The 23682-nt window shown below is 47.7% G+C and overlaps 1 protein-coding gene across 1 annotated transcript in view; it reads right to left on the reverse strand.

The window, feature by feature from the left end:
• Positions 1-23682, reverse strand: part of adgrl4 (adhesion G protein-coupled receptor L4) — a 91549-nt gene that overhangs the window by 15861 nt on the left and 52006 nt on the right. The window contains exons 9-12 of the mRNA XM_033029071.1: positions 23478-23651; positions 20609-20812; positions 18297-18517; positions 15758-15824 (exon numbers count right to left, since the gene is read on the reverse strand). Coding sequence (XP_032884962.1) covers positions 15758-15824; positions 18297-18517; positions 20609-20812; positions 23478-23651 — 666 coding nt within the window. The remainder of the gene's footprint in view (positions 1-15757; positions 15825-18296; positions 18518-20608; positions 20813-23477; positions 23652-23682) is intronic.

Genomic DNA, 23682 nt, shown 5'->3' on the forward strand with positions numbered 1-23682 from the left:
CCAAAGATGTTCATAGGTTCATCAGTGATAGGAGAAGAATTAGGCCATTTGGCCCATCAAGTCTACTCCACCATTCAATCATGGCTGATCTATCTTCCCCCCCTCAACCCCTATTCTCCTGCCTTCCCCCCCATAAGCCCTGACACCCGTACCAATCAAGAACCTATCTATCTTCTACCTTTAAAAATATCTATTGACTAGGCCTCCGCAGCCTTTGGCCCGACCTGCTGAGTTACTCCAGCATTTTGTGTCTATGAATGAATGAATAAGTTTATTGGCCAAGTATTCACATACAAGGAATTTGCCTTGGTGCTCCGCCCGCAAGTGACAACATGACATACAGTGGCAGTTAGGAATGACACATAAAACATTAAACATTAATAATAAAACATTATCGATTAAACATGTGAATTAAATAAAATACCAGAGCAAAAGGAGGCTACAGATTTTTGGTTATTGAGTAGAGCTACTGCTGGTGGGGAAAAGCTGTTTTTACGTCTGGCTGTGGGAGCTTTGACAGTCCGGAGTCGCCTTCCAGAGGGAAGTGATTCAAAGAGTTTGTGGCCAGGGTGAGAGGGGTCAGAGATGATCTTACCCGCTCGCTTCCTGGCCCTTGCAGTGTACAGTTCGTCAATGGGGGAAAGGTTGCAGCTGATAACCTATCAACCCATATCTGCCTGCACCTGGTCCATATCCCTCCATTCCCTGCATAACTATGAGTGTGTGATGGCAATTTCTTCCTTTTACAATGTCCCACTTTCCGTTACCATGACTACACAGATAAAAAGAACAGATCATCCAGCCGCTATCATGAAACAGTACCGTAGCCACTTTCGCTTGCATTGGCAAAGGAAGAAATTGCCATTACATTTGGGATCTGGGGGTCCTTGTTCATCAGTCAATGAAAGTAAGCATGCAGGTACAGCAGGCAGTGAAGAAAGCGAATGGCATGTTGGCCTTCATAACAAGAGGAGTTGAGATTAGGAGCAAAGAGGTCCTTCTGTAGTTGTACAGAGCCCTAGTGAGACCACACCTGGAGTATTGTGTGCAGTTTTGGTCCCCTAATTTGAGGAAGGACATTCTTGCTATTGAGGGAGTGCAGCGTAGGTTCACGAGGTTAATTCCCGGGATGGCGGGACTGTCATATGCTGAGAGAATCTCTGGAACTCCCTGCCACAGAGGGTAGTCGAGGCCAGTTCATTGGCTATATTTAAGAGGGAGTTAGATGTGGCCCTTGTGGCTAAGGGGATCAGAGGGTATGGAGAGAAGGCAGGTACGGGATACTGAGTTGGATGATCAGCCATGATCATATTGAATGGCGGTGCAGGCTCGAAGGGCCGAATGGCCTACTCCTGCACCTAATTTCTATGTTTCTATGTAGAATGGAGCGGCTGGGCTTGTATACTCTGGAATTTAGAAGGATGAGAGGGAATCTTATTGAAACATATAAGATTATTAAGGGATTGGACATGCTAGAGGCAGGAAACATGTTCCCGATGTTGGGGGAGTTCAGAACCAAGGGCCACAGTTTAAGAATAAGGGGTAAGCAATTTAGAACGGAGACGAGGCAACACTTTTACACGCAGAGAGTTGTGAGTCTGTGGAATTCTCTGCCTCAGAGGGTGGTGGAGGCCGGTTCTCTGGATACTTTCAAGAGAGAGCTAGATAGGGCTCTTAAAGATTGGGGAATCAGGGGATATGATGAGAAGGCAGGAACGGGGTACTGATTGGGGATCACATTGAATGGCGGTGCTGGCTCGAAGGGCCGAATGGCCTACTCCTGCACCTATTGTCTATTGCCTATTTAAGTGAGAACTGTGTCTCTCCACCCCTGTGCCTGGTCTGGTCTGGTCTGGTCACTTCCTGTCCGATATGATATATGTCACACCCATCTATGCATCTAATGTCCGCCCCCAAGTGTTGAAACTAATACTGCTAGAAATATCTAGACAAAATTATGTGATATGCCCACAGTAGCTAGCTTTAGCATAAATGGCTCCTAAAATGTGCTTGTCCAAAAGTCTCTCGTATCTGCTCCAACCACCAGCCCCCAGTAGCCATGGTGGTACAGCACAGTAACAAATTCTTTAATAGGAATCTGAGGGGTAGCTTTTTCACACTCAGGACGGTGCGTGTATGGAACGAGCCCGCCAGAGGAGGTCGTTGAGGCAGGGACTATTCCGACGTTTAAGAAAGAGTTAGTCAGGTACATGGATAGTAGACACAAAATGGCTGGAGTAACTCAGTGGGACAGGTGGCATCTCTGGAGAGAAGGAATGGGCGACGTTTCGGGTCGAGACCCTTCTTCAGACTGACATCAGGGGAGGGGGCGGGGCAAAGATAGAATGTTGCAGTGAGAGAGGATGTTGCTGGGCTGTCATCGGAGAGAAGAGGACATGGATAGACAATAGGCAATAGGTGCAGGAGGAGGCCATTCGGCCCTTCGAGCCAGCACCGCCATTCATTGTGATCATGGCTGATCGTCCCCTATCAATAACCCGTGCCTGCCTTCTCCCCATATACCTTGACTCCCCTAGCCCCTAGAGCTCTATCTAACTCTCTCTTAAATCCATCCAGTGATTTGGCCTCCACTGCCCTCTATGGCAGGGAATTCCACAAATTCACAACTCTCTGGGAGAAAAAGTTTTTTCTCACTTCAGTCTTAAATGACTTCCCCTTTATTCTAAGACTGTGGCCCCTGGTTCTGGACTCGCCCAACATAGGGAACATTTTTCCTGCATCTAGCTTGTCCATTCCATTTATAATTTTATATGTTTTTATAAGATACTCCCATCATCCTTCTAAACTCCAGTGAATACAAGCCTAGTATTTTCAATCTTTCCTCATATGGCAGTCCCGCCATCCCAGGGATCAATCTCGTGAACCTACGCTGCACTGCCTCAATCGCAAGGATGTCCTTCCTCAAATTAGGAGACCAAAACTGTACACAATGCTCTAGATGTGGTCTCACCAGAGCCCTATACAACTGCAGAAGGACCTCTCTACTCCTATACTGAAATCCTCTTGTTATGAAGATTTGAGTTACCATGCAGCCATGCGAATGAAAAGAACACAACACACGATAACATGAACATCCCCCACACAGCGGATTCAACGTTTCCCACTGTGAGGGAAGGCAGTAAAGTTCAGTCATCTTCCTCTTTGTTCACCCGTGGCCGGGGCCTCACTCTATGACTCTAACCCAACCATGTCGCACCAAGTTGCCTGCCTGAGCTAGCTCTAGGATTTGTTACCCTGCATGCTGTCTTGTTTCCGAGCTGTGCATCGTCCATTCCCCCTACACAGGCGCCTTAATGCCGAGCAAGTTAGCAGCACGTTTTACGGAGGAGAACTTTAGCAATCTTTAACAGTAATCGAGGCCATTAAAGATGAATTGGTGAAGTCGTCCAAGGGCGATCATTGCTGAACACCAGCACAATAAGTAAGGCAGCCGCCAATTAAGGAGACGACACAAAGCCCGACGAGCCGATCAGTACCACGCCGTCGACTCAGGACTCCACTCAAATAAAAAGTTACACAATCCTCCTTATAAAACCATTATTCAGAGTAATTTGTCTCATAACACCGGGCAATCCACCTTGAATTCGGATTCCATTATGAAGGAAATTGTCGGCTGTTCATTAGTTATCTGAACAAATTGCAGCTGGATCTAAGGACGGGCGATTATTTGTGGTCACCAGGGCCTTCGGATTGCACTGTGCAAATGTTCGACACATTCGCGGGCAATTATTCCAACAGGGGCGCGCGGCATTAAAATCTCTGTCTCAGCGTAATTAACAAAAATCACGAGAGTAATACAGATAATAGCTCTTCGTAGAATGCAAAGTACTTTTCATAGTGATGAAAGATCTTTCAGGGATAGAGGCAGCAGCGTCTTTGCTTCTAACCATTGAAGGATCTTAAAAAACAAAAATCTAATGATTAGCAACAGCATAAAATGTGTGTCAGAGGAATAATCACAAGCGCTCCAAACAGCTGCTGCATCTTCCAGTACCTTTTATCTCCAAGTACACACTCCGATTCCAGGGCTTAGAGTCATAGAGTTGTACAGTGTGGAAACAGGCCCTCTCATCTCAAACTGAACCATCCTACCACAACTAGAGAGCTGTCCTGAACTGATATCTACCTCATTGGAGACCCTCGGACTATCTTTGATAGACAATAGACAATAGGTGCAGGATTAGGTCATTCGGCCCTTCGAGCCAGCACCTGCCATTCAATGTGATCATGGCTGATCATCCCCAATCACTACCCGTTCTGCCTTCTCCCCATATCCCCTGACTCCGCTATCTTTAAGAGCCCTATTTAGCTCTCTCTTGAAAGCATCCAGAGAATTGGCCTCCACCGCCCTCTGAGGCAGAGAACTCCACAGACTCACAACTCTCTGTGTGAAAAGGTGTTTCTAAGTTCTAAATGGCTTACCCCTTATTCTTAAACTGTGGCCCCTGGTTCTGGACTCCCCCAACATAACAGTATTCGCGTTATTCCCTTATCATGTATCTGTACACCGTGGATGGCTCGATTGTAATCATGTGTTGTCTTTCCGTTGGCTGGTTAGCACGCAACAAAAGCTTTTCACTGTATCACTGTACCACGGCTGGGCTTGTACACTCTGTAGTTTAGGATGAGAGGGGATCTTATTGAAATATATAAGATTATTAAGGGTTTGGACACGCTAGAGGCAGGAAGCATGTTCCCGATGTTGGGGGAGTCCAGAACCAGGGGCCACAGTTTAAGAATAAGGGGTAAGCCGTTTAGAATGGAAATGAGGAAACACTTTTTCACACAGAGAGTTATGAGTCTGTGGAAATCTCTGCCTCAGAGGGCGGTGGAGGCCAGTTCTCTGGATACTTTCAAGAGAGAGCTAGATAGGGCTCTTAAAGATAGCGGAGTAAGGGGATATGGGGAGAAGGCAGAAACGGGGTACTGATTGGGGATAATCAGCCATGATCACATTGAATGGCGGTGCTGGCTCGAAGGGCCGAATGGCCTACTCCTGCACCTGTTGTCTATTGGTACACGTGACAATAAACTAAACTATACCAAACTATACTAAACTTAACTTAAACCTATGTCCTCTGGTATTTGATTTTGAAGAATGTGATATTTCCATCCTGCGGAAAAAATTCCAGACTATCTACCCGATCCATGCCTGTCGTAGATAGAGAGTTATAGAGCTCAAGGGAAATGATAGGGAAGGAATTCAATTGGATGACTCTTTCTGTCCTTGCCCGCCTTCCACTCCCTCCCTTCCTATCCCCCCTCTATTGTTCCATTTGCATCCACTCCCTACACACTAGGGGCAATCTAAAGAGGGTCAATTAACCTACAAACCCGCACGTCTTTGGGATGTGGGAGGAAACCGGAGCACCCGGAGGAAACCCTCGAGGTCGCAGGCAGAACATGCAAACTCTGTACAGACAGCACCCGAGCTCGGGATCAAACCTGGGTCTCTGGCGCTGTGAGGCAGCAGTTTAGTTTAGTTTCGAGATACTGAGCGGAAACAGGCCCTTCGGCCCACCGAGTTTGCGCCGACCTGCGATCCCCGCACGCTAACACTATCATACACACATTAGGGACAATTTACATTTATACCAAGCCAATTAACCTACAAACCGGTACGTCTTTGGAGTGTGGGAGAAACATAGAAACATAGAAAATAGGTGCAGGAGGAGGCCATTCATTGTGATCATGGCTGATCGTCCCCAATCAATAACCCGTGCCTGCCTTCTCCCCATATCCCTTGACTCCACTAGCCCCTAGAGCTCTATCTCACTCTCTCTTAAATCCATCCAGTGACTTGGCCTCCACTGCCCTCTGTGGCAGGGAAGTCCACAAATTCACAACTCTCTGGGTGAAAAGGTTTTTTCTCACCTCAGTCTTAAATGACCTCCCCTTTATTCTAAGACTGTGGCCCCTGGTTCTGGACTCGCCCAACATTGGGAACATTTTTCCTGCATCTAGCTTGTCCAGTCTTTTTTATAATTTTATAAGTTTCGATAAGATCGCCCCTCATGAGATCCCGGGGAATACCCACGCGGGTCACGGTGAGAACGTGCAAACTCCGTACAGACAGCACCCGAGGTTGTGATCAAACCCGGGTCTCCGGCACTGTAAGGCAGCAACTCTACCGCTGCGCCACCTTGCCGGACCAGCCGAACCCCCTTCTCTGCTTCTAAATCACAAATGAAGGGACTTTGGGAGCGCCGCGTTCCCATCTGTGACGGGATGAATTTAGCCGCGCTAAGTAAGAATTTCCCAGCTGCGGTTCAGGTCCGTTGCCGAGGACTAGTAAACACAGTTGACTTTTGATGAGCTGGCAAAGCAGCCCTTGTCTGCAACGATCTACAATGGAGGAGAAGCGAGAGACATACGTTCCCACTGCATGAATATGGATGGTTCCAGCTGAAACGTGTCAGGAGCTCCCACTAATTGTGGCTTCACATGACAGAGCCAAAAGTGCCAAGTATTTTTTTTCTTTGCTAGGTGTTCGTACGGAAGGTGCCACTTATGGTTGTCGAAGCAAGCTAATTATCACAGTGAGACTTCGCTTAAAAAGTCCTCCCGAGCTTCTTCTAAGTGCCATTAAAACGGCGGCATCAAAACTTGCCCATCATAGAGTCATCCAATGTGGAGACAGACCCTTCGGTCCATCTTTCCCATGCTGACAAAGGTGCCCCATCTATACTAGTCCCGCCTACCCGCATCTGACCCATATCCCTCTAAATCTTGGATCGACGTAAAATGGTGGGGTTGTGCGGCACGGTGGCGCAGCGATAGAGCTACTGCCTTACAGCGCCAGGGACCCGGGTTCGATCCTGACTACGGGTGCTGTCTGTGTGGAGCTTGCACGTTCTCCCCTAAATGGGTTTTCTCCGAGATCTTCAGTTTCCTCCCACACTCCAAAGACGGTTGTAGGTTAATTGGCTTGGCATAAATATAGATTCTCCCTAGTGTGTGTACATAGTGATATTGTGCGGAGATTGCTGGTCGGCGCAGACAGGGTGGACTGACGGGCCTGTTTCCGCGCTGTATATCTAAACCGAACTAAACTAAAGTTGGGATGTTTCAGAAAGAACTGGAGTTGCACGAAAAATCGAAGGTAGACAAAAATGCCGGAGAAACTCAGCGTGCGATGCATCCTACTATCAAAGTTGGGAGGTCATGTTGCAGTTGTAAAAGACATCGAGGAGGCCACATTGACAGTATTGTGTTCAGTTTGGTCATCCTGTAATACAGGGAAGATGTTGTTAAGCTGGAAAATGTGCGGAGATCTCACAAGGACGGTGCCTGGACTCGAGCGTCTGAGCTACAGCGAGAGACTGGGCAAGTTGGGACTTTATTCCTTGTTGCGCAGGAGGATGAGGGGTGATATTGTACAAGATCATGAGGTTCAAACGTATCATGCACATTACCCCTTTAAATTGAAAGAGATCTGTTGACTTCTAAGGCAAGCTGCTTTTTTAAGTAGTAATTTTAATATCAATGCTGGTCCTGTGATATTCTTAGTGGAATGCAATATAGCCTTTATTTGCTTGACATAAACTCATTCTGCACGAGTTATTTCGTTGTGTTCCACATATTATCTAGGCAGGCATTGAGATGATCGTTCAATCAGCAGATGTTTTGTCCAGAATGATGCCTCATCTAGCACAGCCTTGATTTAATTATAGTTTCGCTCAGGGGATTAAGACTTCCATAAATTTTCAGTAAACAAGAACAGGGACTGCGGAGCTTGCAATGTTTCAAGAGTTTTCTATTTTCTTTTCTGATTCCAATCCAATCCACAGAGGGTGGTGGAGGCCAAGTCAGTGGATATTTTAAAGGCGGAGCTTTCATGATTAGAACTGGTGTCAGGGGTTACGAGGGAAAGATAGATCAGCCATGATTGAATGGCGGAGTAGACTCAATGGGCCGAATGGCCTAATCCTACTCCTATAACTCATGAACAGTCAGCGTGGCATGGTGGTGCGACCTCATAATGCCAGAGACCCGAGTGCTGCCTGTGTGGAGTTTGCATGTTCTCCATAGTGAACAAGTGGCTTCCCTTTGGGTGCTCTGGTTTCCTCCCACATCTCTAAGACGTTACGAGGTAGAGATGAGGTAAAGGATAAGAAAATGTTTTGTAAGAATTACGAACACAAGAGTTTGGGGAGAAGGCAAGAGATTGGGGTTAGGAGGGAGAGATAGATCAGCCACGATTGAATGACGGAGTAGACCATTCAGCATCCTGGGCCATACAGCTCACCCCCTCCATGACACACTGATCAACCTGAGGAGCACCTTCAGCAACAGACTGGTTCCACCAATATAACCATATAACCATATAACAATTACAGCACGGAAACAGGCCATCTCGGCCCTACAAGTCCGTGCCGAACACGTATTCTCCCCTAGTCCCATCTACCTGCACTCAGACCATAACCCTCCATTCCATTCCCGTCCATATACCTATCCAATTTATTTTTAAATGATAAAATCGAACCTGCCTCCACCACTTCCACTGGAAGCTCATTCCACACAGCTACCACTCTCTGAGTAAAGAAGTTCCCCCTCATGTTACCCCTAAACTTCTGTCCCTTAATTCTGAAGTCATGTCCTCTTGTTTGAATCTTCCCTACTCTCAATGGGAAAAGCTTGTCCACGTCAACTCTGTCTATCCTTCTCATCATTTTAAAGACCTTTAACAAGTCCCCCCTTAACCTTCTGCGCTCCAGAGAATAAAGACCTAACTTATTCAACCTTTCTCTGTAACTTAGTTGCTGAAACCCAGGCAACATTCTAGTAAATCTCCTCTGTACTCTCTCTATTTTGTTGACATCCTTCCTATAATTGGGCGACCAAAATTGTACACCATACTCCAGAATTGGCCTCACCAATGCATTGTACAATTTTAACATTACATCCCAACTTCTATACTCAAGATGGTAAGACCAAGATGCAGCTCAGAACGCCACAGGAGATCCTTCTTCACTGTGGCTATCAAACTGTACAACTCCCCCCCCTTCTGTCGTGGGGTAGACTGAGATTGATTGCCCACCCCCCCCCCCCCCTAGCCCAGCCCCTTCCCAATCTTTGCACATCCCCAATCCTGGACCTTCCACTCGTCACTTTAATTTCATGTCTCATGTACCTTGTTTTATGACTGTCGGCAGGACAATTTGTCTCCTGGGATAAATAAAGTTCTATTGTATTGTATCGTATCGAATGGCCTAATTCTGTTCCTGTCACTTACGAACTTATGAAGATAAAGAATTTCACTGTGTTTTAAAGCCCTGTCCCACGGTACGAGTTCATTCCAAGAGCTCCCCCGAGTTTAAAAAAAATCAAACTCGTGGTAAGCACGGAGAATGAACGTAGCGGGTACGTCGGAGCTCGGGGACGTCTCTCAGTGGCTCGTAACGCTATGATCTGTTTTTACAAAATGTTAAATGGTCAGCTCGACATAGATTACAAGACCTACACCAAACCCAAACCAATTAGGAGCAGACGAGGGCATTCGATCCAATTTGTGATCCCAGCTACCAAGACAGATGTGGACAGCAATTCGTTCTTCCCACGCACAATTAAAGCATGGAATAATCTCCACCCAACTATAGTTACCCAACCGGACACAACTACATTTAAAGTAGCTCTTTCTTCCCAATAACCCTTTCTGGCTTAAGTCCTCCCTCCACCACCTCCAGTTTAAATTCCATTTGGAATATTTTGGAGGACCAAGAAACCAAGACCCAAGAACGGCAGGTACTCGGGAAGACTCGCTAACGGCAGGTAAGCACGGGAAGACTCGTGAAGATTTTTCAACATGATGACAAATGTCCACGAGAGCCCCGAGTACCGACGAGCGGCCATTACCGTAAATCTCCGAGTTCGAATCAGGGCAAACTCGGGGAGAGCTCTTGGAATGAACTCGTACCTTGGGACAGGGCTTTTAGCACTTCGCACATCTGACCATAAAAGCACCATCGAACCACTGAGGTGTGCGATTGGGATAACATAGAACTAGTGTAAATAGAGTGATACATTGTGGAAACAGGCCCTTTGGCCCGACTTGCCCACACCGACCAACAATGTCCCAGCTACACTAGTCCCGCCTGCCTGCGCTTGGTCCATATCCCATCCAAACCTGTCCTATCCATGCACCTGTCTAATTGTTTCTTAAACTATGGAATACCCCCGGCTTCAACTAATTCCTCTGGTAGCTCGTTCCATACACCCACCGCCTTTTGTGTGAAAAAGTTACCCCTCAGATTCCTATTAAATCTTTTCCCCCTCACCTTGAACCTATGTCCTCTGGTCCTCGATTCCCCTACTCTGGGCAAGAGACTCTACCCGATCTATTCCTCTCATGATTTTGTACACCTCTGTAAGATCACCCCTCATCAAATGGGTGATCGATGGTCGGCATGGACTCAGTGGGCCGAAGGGCCAGTTTCCATGCTGTCTCTTACAATCAATCATGTGCTGTATCTTTCAATCATTTAGATTTCTGCTTGTTAAAGGAACCAAGGGATATGGTGATTGGGGAAAACAATGGTGTTAGAAACATAGAAACATAGAAAATAGGTGCAGGAGTAGGCCATTCGTCCCTTCGAGCCTGCACCGCCATTCAATATGATCATGGCTGATCATCCAACTCAGTATCCTGTACCTGCCTTCTCTCCATACCCCCTGATCCTTTTAGCCACAAGGGCCACATTTAACTCCCTCTTAAATATAGCCAATGAACTGGCCTCAACTACCTTCTGTGGCAGAGAGTTCCAGAGATTCACCACTCTCTGTGTGAAAAATGTTTTTCTCATCTCGGTCCTAAAGGATTTCCCCTTTATCCTTAAACTGTGACCGCTTGTCCTGGACTTCCCCAACATCGGGAACAATCTTCCTGCATCTAGCCTGTCCAACCCCTTAAGAATTTTGTAAGTTTCTATAAGATCCCCCCTCAATCTTCTAAATTCTAGCGAGTACAAGCTAAGTCTATCCAATCTTTCTTCATATGAAAGCCCTGACATCCCAGGAATCAGTCTGGTGAACCTTCTCTGTACTTTGAGGTATATCTAACATGATCTTGTCGAATGGTGGAGCAGGCAACATTTCATCATTTGATCCACTCCTGAATCTATTTATTTTATTAAATTGTTACCAGCTCTGTTGAACAGAGCATGTGCAGTCCACCCATCTTCCCTCCGGCACCTTAACAGTATCACAGAGACTTCCGACATGTAGCGTGGAGTCAGGCCCTTCGGCCCACCGAGTCCGCGCCGACCATTGATCACCTCATCCGTACACTAGCCTTATCCTACACATTAGGGATAATTTACCAGAGGGCCAATTAACCTACAAACCCGCATGTCTTTGGGATATGAGAGGAAATACATTGTCACAGAAGGCTGTGGTGACCAAGTCATTGTGAATTTTTTTTAAGGCGTAGATTGATAGATTCTTAATTGGTATGGGTGTTAGGGGTTATCGGGGAGAAGGAGTTGAGAGGGAGAGATAGATCAGCCATGATTGAATGGTGGAGTAGACTCGATGGGCCGAATGGCCTAATTCTGCTCCTATGACTTATGACCGTATGAATTTATGAAACCGGAGCCATCAGTAGAAACCCACGTGGTCACAGGGAAAACATGCAAACTCCTCACAGACAGACAGTACTCAAGGTCAGGATTGAATCTGGGCCTCTGGCGCAGTAAAGATGGTAGGTCTAAGGGGTTGTAGACCAAGCTTGGAGAGGCATGGAGCCTAGTTTTATTCATATTTCTAATCATCTTGTGTTCAGCGTGTTGTGTTCACAACCTAAAAGGCATCCATTATTAACCTCTCAACCAAGCAAAACAAAGGTCGTCTGACTTCTGACCTTTGACCTGCTGCCCTTGAGAATGTCGTCATCGGGCAGGAAAAGGCCGATGGGCATGAAGCGTTTCCTAGCAACGACGTTTGGGCCGACAACAGTGGCGCAGTGGCAGAGTTGCTGCCCTACAGCGCAAGACACGTGGGTTCGATCCCGACTACGGGCGCTGTCTGTACGGAATTTGTACGTTCTCCCCGTGACCCGCGTGGGTTTTCTCCGAGAACTTCGGCTTCCTCCCACACTCCAAAGACGTGCAGGTTTGTAAGTTAATTGGCTTGGCATAAATGTAAAAAATTGTCCCCAGTGTGTGTAGGATAGTGTTAAGGGCCTGTGTCCCACTTGGCGATTTCAGCGACCGCCGGCTTCATATCAGGGTGGCCAAAAGATTTTGAAATTTTCGAAATCCAGTGGCGAGAAAAAAAATGTCGCAACACTTGAAAAAACACCGCACGTCAAATACGTCATTACGCATCGTCACGCCGCAAATTTTTCAGTGACCTGATACGTCAGTCGATGACTCCGGCAGTCGCCGAAAAAATCACCAAGTCCGACAGGCCCTTTAATGTGCGGGTCGGTGTGGACTCAGTGGGCCGAAGAGCCTGTTTCCACACAGTATCTATAAACTAAACTAAACTAAGCTCTTGCAACAGGATTACATGGAAGCAACACACACACACAAAAAGGCAAGTTGTTTCCAAGGCAACCTTCTTTTATCTGCTTGTGGCACTTTGTCATTTTGATGGAACATGTCATTACATGAACTGAAGAGATCAGCTCAAAGTTACTATTGAGCCCAAGAGAATAAGTGGGTCAAAAGAACCTTTTCTCCAGCTATTAAGCTGGAAGGGTACAGAGATGATTTACGAGGATGTTGCCAGGACTCGAGGGGCCTGAGCTATAGGGAGAGGTTGAGCAGGCTGGGACTCTATTCCTTTCATAAGATCATAAGTGATAGGAGTAGAATTAGGCCATTCGGCCCATCAAGTCTACTCCGCCATTCAATCATGGCTGATCTAGCTCTCCCTCACAACCCCATTCTCCTGCCTTCTCCCCATAACCTCGGAAACCCGTACTAATCAAGAATCTATCTGTCTCTGCCTTAAATATATCCACTGACTTGGCCTCCACAGCCATCTGCGCCAGCCTTCTTTGGAGCGCAGGAGGATGAGGGGCGATCTTATAGGGATGTACAAAATCATGAGAGGAATAGACACTAGAGTCTTTGCCCAATGTAGGGGAATCGAGAACCAGAGGACATAGTTTTAAGATGAAAGGGGAAAGATCTAGTGTGGATGGAACATGTTAGTTTAATTTAGTCTAGAGATACAGCACGGAAACAGGCCATTCGGCCCACCGAGTCCACACCAGCCAGCGATCCCAGCACATTTATACTACCTTACACACACTAGGGACAATTTACACTTATACCAAGCAAATCAATCTTTAAACCTGTACCTCTTTGGAGTGTGGGAGAAAACCGAAGATCTCGGGGAAAACCCACACGGTCACGGGGAGAACGCACAAACTCCGTACAGACAAGAACCCAAGTCTCTGGCGCTGTACGCGCTGTAAGGCAGCAACATTACCGCTGTGCCACCGTGCCGCCTGATGTTTAGTGGGTGTGGACAAGTTGGGACGATGGGCCTGTTTCCACACTGTATGATTCTATGACCTTTATTGGTTTTCAGTGGGTGTTATTTCTCAGAGAAGGAGCAGCATGAACGATCTGAGCGTGGGGGGGAACCGGAGCACCCGGGGAAAACCCACGCGGTCACAGGGAGAACATGCAACGCACGTACAGACAGCACCGGTAGTCTGGATCGAACCCGTGTCTCTGGCGCTGTGAGGCAGCAACTCAAGTCAAGTCAAGTTTATTCGTCACATACACATAGAAACATAGAAAATAGGTGCAGGAGTAGGCCATTCGGCCCTTCGAGCCTGCACCGCCATTCAATATGATCATGGCTGATCATCCAACTCAGTATCCTGTACCTGCCTTCTCTCCATACCCCCTGATCCCTTTAGCCACAAGGGCCACATCTAACTCCCTCTTAAATATAGCCAATGAACTGGCCTCAACTACCTTCTGCGGGAGAGAATTCCAGAGATTCACCACTCTCTGTGTGAAAAAAGGTTTTCCTCATCTCGGTCCTAAAAGATTTCCCCCTTATCCTTAAACTGTGACCCCTTGTTCTGGACTTCCCCAACATCGGGAACAATCTTCCTGCATCTAGCCTGTCCAACCCCTTAAGATTAGGAGACCAAAACTGTACACATTACTTCAGGTGTGGTCTCACCAAGACCCTGTACAACTGCACTAGAACCTCCCTGCTCCTATACTCAAATCCTTTTGCTATGAATGCTAACATACCATTCGCCTTCTTCACTGCCTGCTGCACCTGCATGCCTACTTTTAATGACTGGTGTACCATGACACCCAGGTCTCGTTGCATCTCCCCCTTTCCTAATCGGCCACCATTCAGATAATAATCTACTTTCCTGTTTTTGCCACCAAAGTGGATAACCTCACATTTATCCGCATTATACTGCATCTGCCATGCATTTGCCCACTCACCCAGCCTATCCAAGTCACCTTGCAGCCTCCTAGCATCCTCCTCACAGCTAACACTGCCCCCCAGCTTCGTGTCATCCGCAAACTTGGAGATGTTGCATTCAATTCCCTCGTCCAAATCGTAAATAGCTAGGGTCCCAGAACTGAGCCTTGCGGTACCCCACTAGTCACTGCCTGCCATTGTGAAAAGGACCCGTTTACCTCCTACTCTTTGCTTCCTGTCTGCCAGCCAGTTCTCTATCCACATCAATACTGAACCCCCAATACCGTGTGCTTTAAGTTTGTATAGTAATCTCTTATGTGGGACCTTGTCGAAAGCCTTCTGAAAGTCCAGATATAACACATCCACTGGTTCTCACTTATCCTCGAAAAATTCTTTAAGATTCGTCAGACATGATTTACCTTTCATAAATCCATGCTGACTTTGTCCAATGATTTCACCACTTTCCAAATGTGATGCTATCCTATCTTTAATAACTGATTCTAGCAGTTTCCCCACTACCGACGTTAGACTAACTGGTCTGTAATTCCCCGTTTTCTCTCTCCCTCCCTTTTTAAAAAGTGGTGTTACATTAGCTACCCTCCAATCCTCAGGAACTACTCCAGAATCTAAAGAGTTTTGAAAAATTATCACTAATGCACCAACTATTTCTGGGGCTACTTCCTTAAGTACTCTGGGATGCAGCCTATCTGGCCCTGGGGATTTATTGGCCTTTAATCCATTCAATTTACCTAACACCACTTCCCGGCTAACCTGGATTTCACTCAGTTCCTCCATCTCATTTGACCCCCGGTCCCCTGCTATTTCCGGCAGATTATTGATGTCTTCCTTGGTGAAGACAGAACCAAAGTAGTTATTCAATTGGTCTGCCATGTCCTTGTTCCCCATGATCAATTCACTCGTTTCTGACTGCAAGGGACCTACATTTGTTTTAACGCATACATTTGTTTTACACATACGAGATGTGCAGTGAAATGAAAAGAAATGAAAAGTGGCAATGCTCGCGGTCTTTGTGCAAAAAGACAAACAAACAACCAACCAAACAAACTACAAACAGAATGGAACAGAGTCACATAATCATTTTCATATTAAATATTGTGGGCGGAAGGAAAAAGGGAAAAAAACAGCAGTTTTAAAAAAAGCAGTATGGTGCCGTAAAGTTAGTCCCTGGTGACTTTACTGTGCCACTCTACTGCTTTTTTAAAAAATTGCTGTTTTAATCTATCGCTGCACCACCGTGCCACACCGTGAAAATTAGAATATAAACAAATGGATTCTATAAAACGTCAGTATATGGAAAGTTCAAACTTACTAAAATGATCAAACAGGCCGGCCCGATGAAACTCCAGATGAAGTTGTTTTCTGTGCTGAGCCAGCAGCTGCGGGAGAGAACCAATGGGGAAAGATGCCTTGTGAGAAAATAATCCCAACAATTCCCAGCCAACAGCTCTCCCCCTCCCTCAAGTCTTGGCCCACTCGGGAAAGCAGTGATCCATTCATTCCCCTCTTGAAGTCGAGCTTCAAACTTATCCCAGTGACGAGCGGAGTTCCGCAGGGATCGATGCTCTTCACGTTGTATGTTGATGCGTTGGACGAGGGGATTGAAGGCTTTGTCAACAAGTTTGCGGATGATACCAAAACAGGGGGAAGGGCTATGCAGTGCAGAGAGAGCAGGGTCTCTGCAGAAGGGCTTGGACAGGTTGGGAGAGTGGGCAGAGAAACATAGAAACATAGAAAATAGGTGCAGGAGGAGGCCATTCGGCCCTACCAGCCAGCACCGCCATTCAATATAATCATGGCTGATCATCCAAAATCAGTACCCTGTGCCTGCCTTCTCCCCATATCCCTTGATTCCGCTAGTCCCAAGAGCTAAATCTAACTCTCTCTTGAAAACATCCAGTGAATTGGCCTGCACTGCCTTTTTTCCCCCCATATCACTTGATTCCCTTAGCCCTAAGAGCTAAATCTAAATCTAAATCTGTGGCAGGTGGAATATAGTATAGCAAAGTGTGGAGTCATGCATTTTGGTAGTAGGAATAAAGGCGTAGACTATTTTCAAAATGCAGTGAGAATCCAGAAATCGGAGGTGCCAAGGGACTTGGGAGTGCTGGCGCAGGATTCCCAAAAAGTTACTCTGCAAGTCGAATCGATAGTAAAGAAAGCAAAGTCAATGCTAGCATTTATTTCAATAGGGATTGTACACAAAAACAGGGATGTAATGCTGAGGCTCTATAAGGCGCTGGTCAGGCCGCATTTGGAATATTGTGAGTAATTTTGGGCCCCATATCTGAGGAAGGATGTGCTGGCTCTGGAGTGGGTCCAGAGAAGGTTTACATGAATGATCCCAGGAATGAGTGGGTTAACCTATGATAGGCGTTTGTCGGCGCTGGGCCTGTGCTCGCTGCAGTTTAGAAGAATGAGGGGTGACCTCATTGAAACATACAGAATAGTGAAAGACTTGGATAGAGTGGATGTGGAGAGGATGTTTCCACTAATGGGAGGGTCTAGGACCAGAGGTCACTGCCTCAGAATTAAAGGACATTCTTTTAGAAATGAGATGAGGTGGAATTTCTTTAGTCAGAGGGTGGTGAATCTGTGGAATTCTTTGCCACAGATGGCTGTGGAGGCCAAGTTAGTTGATATTTTTTAGGCAGAGATAGATAGATTCTTGATTAGTACGGGTGTCAGAGGTTATGGGGAGAAGGCAGGAGAAGGGGGTTAGGAGGGAGAGATAGATCAGCCATGATTGAATGGCAGAGTAGACTTGACGGGCCGAATGGCCTAAATCTACTCCTATCACTATGACCTTATGACCTCATTGTGTCGACAGCATTATGGAATCGTGGCACGGAATGACACTTGACTACTTTTATACCCCTCTGTAAGAACGTCCTTCAGCCCAACTTGCCCACACCGACCAATATATCCCATCTACATTGGTCCCACATGCCTGTGTTTGGCCCAAATGCCTCTAAACCTGTCCTATCCATGTACCCGTGTCTCTTAAACATCGTGATTGTACCTGCAACAACTACCTCCTCCGGCAGCTCATTCCATACACCCACCACCCTTTGTGTAAAAAAGTTACCATTCGGTTTCCTATTAAATCTTTCCACTCCCCTCATCTTAATTGTATGTCCACTGGTTCTCGATTCCCCTACTCTGGGGAAGACACTCTGTGCGTCCACCCGATCGATTCCTCTCATAGATAGGCACAAAGTGCTGAAGTAACTCAAGGGGTTAGGCAGCATCTCTGGAGAGAAAGGATGGGTGGAGTTTCGGGTAGGGACCCTTCCCCAAGTCTATTCCTCTCATGATCTTCCACACCTCTATATGATCAATGCTCATCCTCCTCCAGTGTAGGCAACACCATATTCGCCATGTGTGAAGATATTCACGGGAACTTTTGTTTTATTACGCACCATTTTGAAGGTTTTTTTTTTCAGTTTCGAGATACAGCGAGGAAACAGACCCTTTGGCCCATCAAGTCCACGCCGACCAGTGATGCTACACTAATGCTATCCTGCACACACTAGGGACAATTTACAATTTTACCGAAGCCAATTAGCCTACAAATCTGTGCGTCTTTGGAGTGTGGGAGGAAACCGGAGCACCCGGAGAAAATCCACGCAGGCCACAAGGAGAACCTACAAACTCCATTTCAGACAAGCACCCGTGGTCGGGATCGAACACGGGCCCCTGGTGCGGTAAGGCCTCAACTCTAACGCTGCTCCACCGTGTAAGACAGATGGAACCAAACTGATGGAAACCTCCGAGAAAATCACCTGCACGGTAAAGGAGCTCAATGCCATTGGCGCATTGTCATGGCAACCCCCCCAATGGGCACTTACATCTTATCGGTGCCGTAGTACTTGTACCCGAGCAGGGCCGAGATCCCCACGACGACGGAAGGGCTGCCGTAGCCGAAGATGTAGAAGTTCCGGTGCAGGAAGCCCTTGTTGTAGATGACCCCAACCACGATGAGGTAGAGGTGGATGCCCTCGATGCACATCCAGGCAAATGCAGCCAGGAAAAAGTAATGGAGTAGTCCCGCCACAATGGAGCAGAGGAGCTGGAGGGGGGTTGGGGTGGATGGGTGGTTGCGGCAGGTGGTTGGGTTGCATGTTTGATAGGATGGTTGGGGTGGGCGGTTGGCATGGATGGTTGTGATAGGTGGTTGGAATGTTTGGGTGGTTGAGTAGGATGGTTGGGTTTGATGGGTGGATGGATGGGTGGTTGACATGGATGGTTGGGTCAGGGGGTTGGAGTGTTTGGGTGGGGTGTTGGGTAATTTGGACGGGTGGGTGACATGAATGGTATGGAAAAGATGGGATGGGATGGGTGGTTGGCATGGGTGGTATGGGATAGATGGGATGGGATGGGTGGTTGGCATGGGTGATATGGGATAGATGGGATGGGATGGGTGGTTGGCATGGGTGGTATGGGATAGATGGGATGGGATGGGGGATTGGCATGGGTGATATGGGATAGATGGGATAGGATGGGGGGTTGGCATGGGTGGTATGGGATAGATGGGATAGGATGGGGGGTTGGCATGGGTGGTATGGGATAGATGGGATGGGATGGGTGGTTGGCATGGGTGGTATGGGATAGAGGGGATAGGATGGGGGATTGGCATGGGTGGTATGGGATAGATGGGATGGGATGGGGAATTGGCATGGGTGGTATGGGATAGATGGGATAGGATGGGGGATTGGCATGGGTGATATGGGATAGATGGGATGGGATGGGGGATTGGCATGGGTGGTATGGGATAGATGGGATGGGATGGGTGGTTGGCATGGGTGATATGGGATAGATGGGATAGGATGGGGGATTGGCATGGGTGATATGGGATAGATGGGATGGGATGGGGGATTGGCATGGGTGATATGGGATAGATGGGATGGGTGATTGGGAACAGGGTAGGGGTGGTGCAGAGAATAGACAAAACATTGGATTTTAAAGATAATAATCACATCCTCCACAAAACCCAAACACCAGGAGTGGCTAGAAGTCGAAAATAATAGACCCGGATTTGATCCTGACTACGGGTGCCGTCTGAACGGAGTTGGTACATTCTCCCCATCACCATAGAAACATAGAAAATAGGTGCAGGAGTAGGCCATTCGGCCCTTCGAGCCTGCACCGCCATTCAATATGATCATGGCTGATCATCCAACTCAGTATCCTGTACCTGCCTTCTCTCCATACCCTCTGATCCCTTTAGCCACAAGGGCCACATCTAACTCCCTCTTAAATATAGCCAATGAACTGGCCTCAACTACCTTCTGTGGCAAAGAATTCCAGAGATTCACCACTCTCTGTGTGAAAAAAGTTTTCCTCATCTCGGTCCTAAAAGATTTCCCCCTTATCCTTAAACTGTGACCCCTTGTTCTGGACTTCCCCAACATCGGGAACAATCCTCCAGCATCTAGCCAGTCCAACTCCATGTGGCTACTCTCCGAGATCTTCGGTTTCCTCCCACACTCCAAAAACGTCCAGGCTTGGTAAAATTGTAAATTGTCCCTCATGTGTGTGTAGGATAGTGTTATGTGCGGGGATCGCTGGTCGGTGTGAACTCGGTGGGCCGACGGGCCTGTTTCCGTGCTGTATCTCTAAACTAAACTAAACTAAACTAAACTAAACTAAAAATAGTGAATATTGGAAGCACTCAGCTGGGCAGAGTGGAGAGAGACTTAGGGTTAGTGTTTCTGGTCGATAATCTTTTGGTTTAATTTAGAGATATAGCATGGTTCCAGGCCCTTCGGCCCACTGAGTCTATCCTGGGCACGGGACAATTTACAGAAGCCATTTCATCTGCACTCTCGACATACAGTGTGGAAACAGGCCCTTCGGCCCACCGAATCCGTGCCGACCATGCACTAGTTCTATGCCACACACAAGGGACAATTTACAGAAGCCAATTAACCTACAAACCTGCACGTCTTTGGAGTGTGGGAGGAAACCGGAGCACCCGGAGAAAACCCACACCGTCACTGGGAGAACTACAAACTCTGTACAGACAGCGCCTGTGGTCAGGATCAAAGGACCCGGGTGGGTCTCTGGCGCTGTGAGGCAGCAACTCTACCGCTGCACCACCGTGCCGACCCACGGCGCGTTGCGGGTGAGGGCGGAGTCGGTGTGAACGTACACAGCTTACCTTGTTAGTGTTCACGTTAATCCCAGTAAGGAACAACAGCTCCGCTATAAAGAGGCTGAAGCAGAGATTCTTGTGAATGGTTGTTCTGGTGCTTTGAATCTCGCTGAAGAAGCAGAAAGTAAAGATGCACATTGACAAGCAGATCAAGGACACGATGATTCCCAGCTGGCTGATCCGAGTCAGGATATTATTATGTAGAACATCCTGCAAGGGATTAAGTGACAAGAGCTGTACTTGCAGTGTTGTGACATGCACAGATGAGACAAACAGCTACGGCTTGGTCATAGGATCACGCAGCAGGGAAAGAGGCCCTTCGGCCCATCACATCCATGCCGACTAAGGTGCTCCCATCTACGCTAGTCCCATTTACCAGCAATTAGATCATATAGAATTGTAGAGTCATTCAACACGGAAACAAGCCCTTCGGCCCAACTTGTCCACGCTGACCAAGATGCCCCATCTAAGGTATTCCAGCATTTGGATCGCAAGGAGTCATACAGCACAGAAACAGATCCTTCAGTCCAACCCGCCCATGCTGACCAAGGTGCCCCATCTACCAGCATTTGGATCGTACAGAGTCAGGCAGCACAGGAAACAGGCCCTTTGGCCCAACTCACCCATGCTGACCAAGATGCCCCATTTAAGCTATCCCTCTAACCCTTTCCCACCCATTATCTCCTATCAGCGTAGGTTCACAAGGTTAATTCCCAGGATGGCGGGACCGTCATACGCTGAGAAAATGGATTGGCTGGGCTTGTATACTCTGGAGTTTAGAAGGATAAGAGGGCATCTTACTGAAACATATAAGATTATTAGAGGCAGGAAACATCTTCCAGATGTTGGGGGAGTCCAGAACCAGGGGCCATAGTTTAAGAATAAGGGGTAAGCCATTTAGAACTGAGACGAGGAAACACTTTTTCATGCAGAGAGTTGTGAATCTGTGGAATTCTCTGCCTGTGGAGGCCAATTTTCTGGATAGTTTCAAGAGAGAGTTAGATAGAGCTCTTAAAGATAGGGGAGTCAGGGGATATGGGGAGAAGGCAGGAACGGGGTACTGATTGGGGATGATCAGCCATGATCACAGTAAATGGCGGTGCTGGCTCGAAGGGCCAAATGGCCTACTCCTGCACCTATTGTCTATTGTCTATTGTCTATTGGAAGTAGCCTGTGATTTAGGGCCATTGCAAGCAGTTAGTTTAATTTGTTTAAGAAGGAACTGTAGATTCAAGAGAGAGCTAGATGGGGCTCTTAAAGATAGCGGAGTCAGGGGATATGGGGAGAAGGCAGGAATGGGGTACTGATTGTGGATGATCAGCCATGATCCCATTGAATGGCGGTGCTGGCTCGATGGGCCGAATGGGCTACTCCAGCACCTATTGTCTATATGCTATCCATGACGGAGCAATGGATGGTGCATCCTTGTTCCTCTCCCATCCATGTACTAAGTGCTTTGGGGAAAAAGCATTGTCGGAGGAACTTAATGGGTCAGGCAGCATCTGTGGAGGGGAATGGGCAGAGGATGTTAGCGGCCGGGACCCTTCCCCATAAGGTCTCCGACACTGTAGATCCTCCCAAAGGATTGGACATGCTAGATAGGGCTCTTAAAGATAGCGGAGTCAGGGGATATGGGGAGAAGGCAGGAACGGGGTACTGTTTGGAGCCATGATCACGCTGAATGGCGGTGCTGGCTCGAGCGGCCGAATGGCCTACTCCTGCACCTATTGTCTATTGTCTATTGTCTATAAGCCATGATTGAATGGCGGAGTAGACTCGATGGGCCGAATGGCCTAATACTCCTATAACTTGTGACCGTGAACTTTGGAATGGTGCATCATATATAAATGATCATATTAAATGACGGTGCTGGCTCGACGGGCCGAATGGCCTACTCCTGCACCTATTGTCTGTCGGTAGACAAAAGTGCTGGAGAAACTCAGCGGGCGCAGCAGCATTTATGGAGCGAAGGAAATAGGCAACGTTTCGGGCCGAAACACCTTCTTCAGACCTTATGCACCTATTGTCTATTGTCTATTGTCTATTGATGTAAGTGTCGACACGTCAATGTCGAGCCAAATAACATGAAATGACCAAGAGATTGGCAATGGGCGAGAATTTAAGTAGTGCCTTTGAGAAATATCATGGAGGGAACACTAAGTGCCTGAGACAGGGTGTTTCAGCTGGATGGAAGGGGTGGTCCCAGTCTTCCAACCTGTCAAATGTTGGCATTGGAGGTGGATGTAATGACACGCTTGGTGCAGTCGATGATAACGTTACTGGTATTGTATACGTGTAGTTTGTGAAATAAAAAATACTTCTGGAGAGTAGCAACAGGAATGATGGTGTATAGATCTGTCAGATGGTCGTAAAGTTGGCTGTAATATGGAGGAGGAGTTCCCCCATATATCCCCCATCCCCCACTCTCTCTCGCTCTCTCCCTCCCTCTCGGGGCCCACCCTCCCTTCCTTCCGCTCGGCGGCTAATCACAGCGCGTCGTTCACTGCCCCATATCTCGACTGTGATTGTGCGGCCGTTGAGCGGAGGGGGGGGGAAGGGAGTGTTGTGGGGGGGGGGGGGGCAGTCGGTTTCCGCCGCGGCTGCTCGTGGTTTCACCGTGCGCTCGTTCTGAGATTCTGGATGTCGGAGGTTCTCAGAAGAAGAGCAAAATACGCCTGCGGGCCGGATAATTTCGGGTTATGAAGCATGTCCGGCCAAAAAAATGGAGGGGGTGCAGCCCCCCCCCGCCCCCCCCCCCCCGGTTCCGCGGCCCATGCGAGTGTCATCCGCTCCACACCCACTCTATCCAGGCTCAATGGATAGCGTGTGCGTTTTAACCGCCCGTGATGATGTTCACCGCTTCACCGACACTTACTTTCATCGGGGTAGAGGACATCAAGACCGCAAAGTTGGTCAGATGGTTGCAACGGCAGGAGGTGTGCGTGGCATTGTAATGGAGTCTCTCGCAACCTCCAGTGTCCCACTCCCCTTCCATGCTGAGAGCTGAGTAATTCCAAAACACACAGACAGATTCCTCCTTCTTCACAGGCTAGGGTGGAGAGAAGGAATGAAAAGAGACA

This window comes from Amblyraja radiata, chromosome 10 (genome assembly GCF_010909765.2).
Source record: "Amblyraja radiata isolate CabotCenter1 chromosome 10, sAmbRad1.1.pri, whole genome shotgun sequence".
Classification (NCBI taxonomy): Eukaryota; Metazoa; Chordata; class Chondrichthyes; order Rajiformes; family Rajidae; genus Amblyraja; species Amblyraja radiata.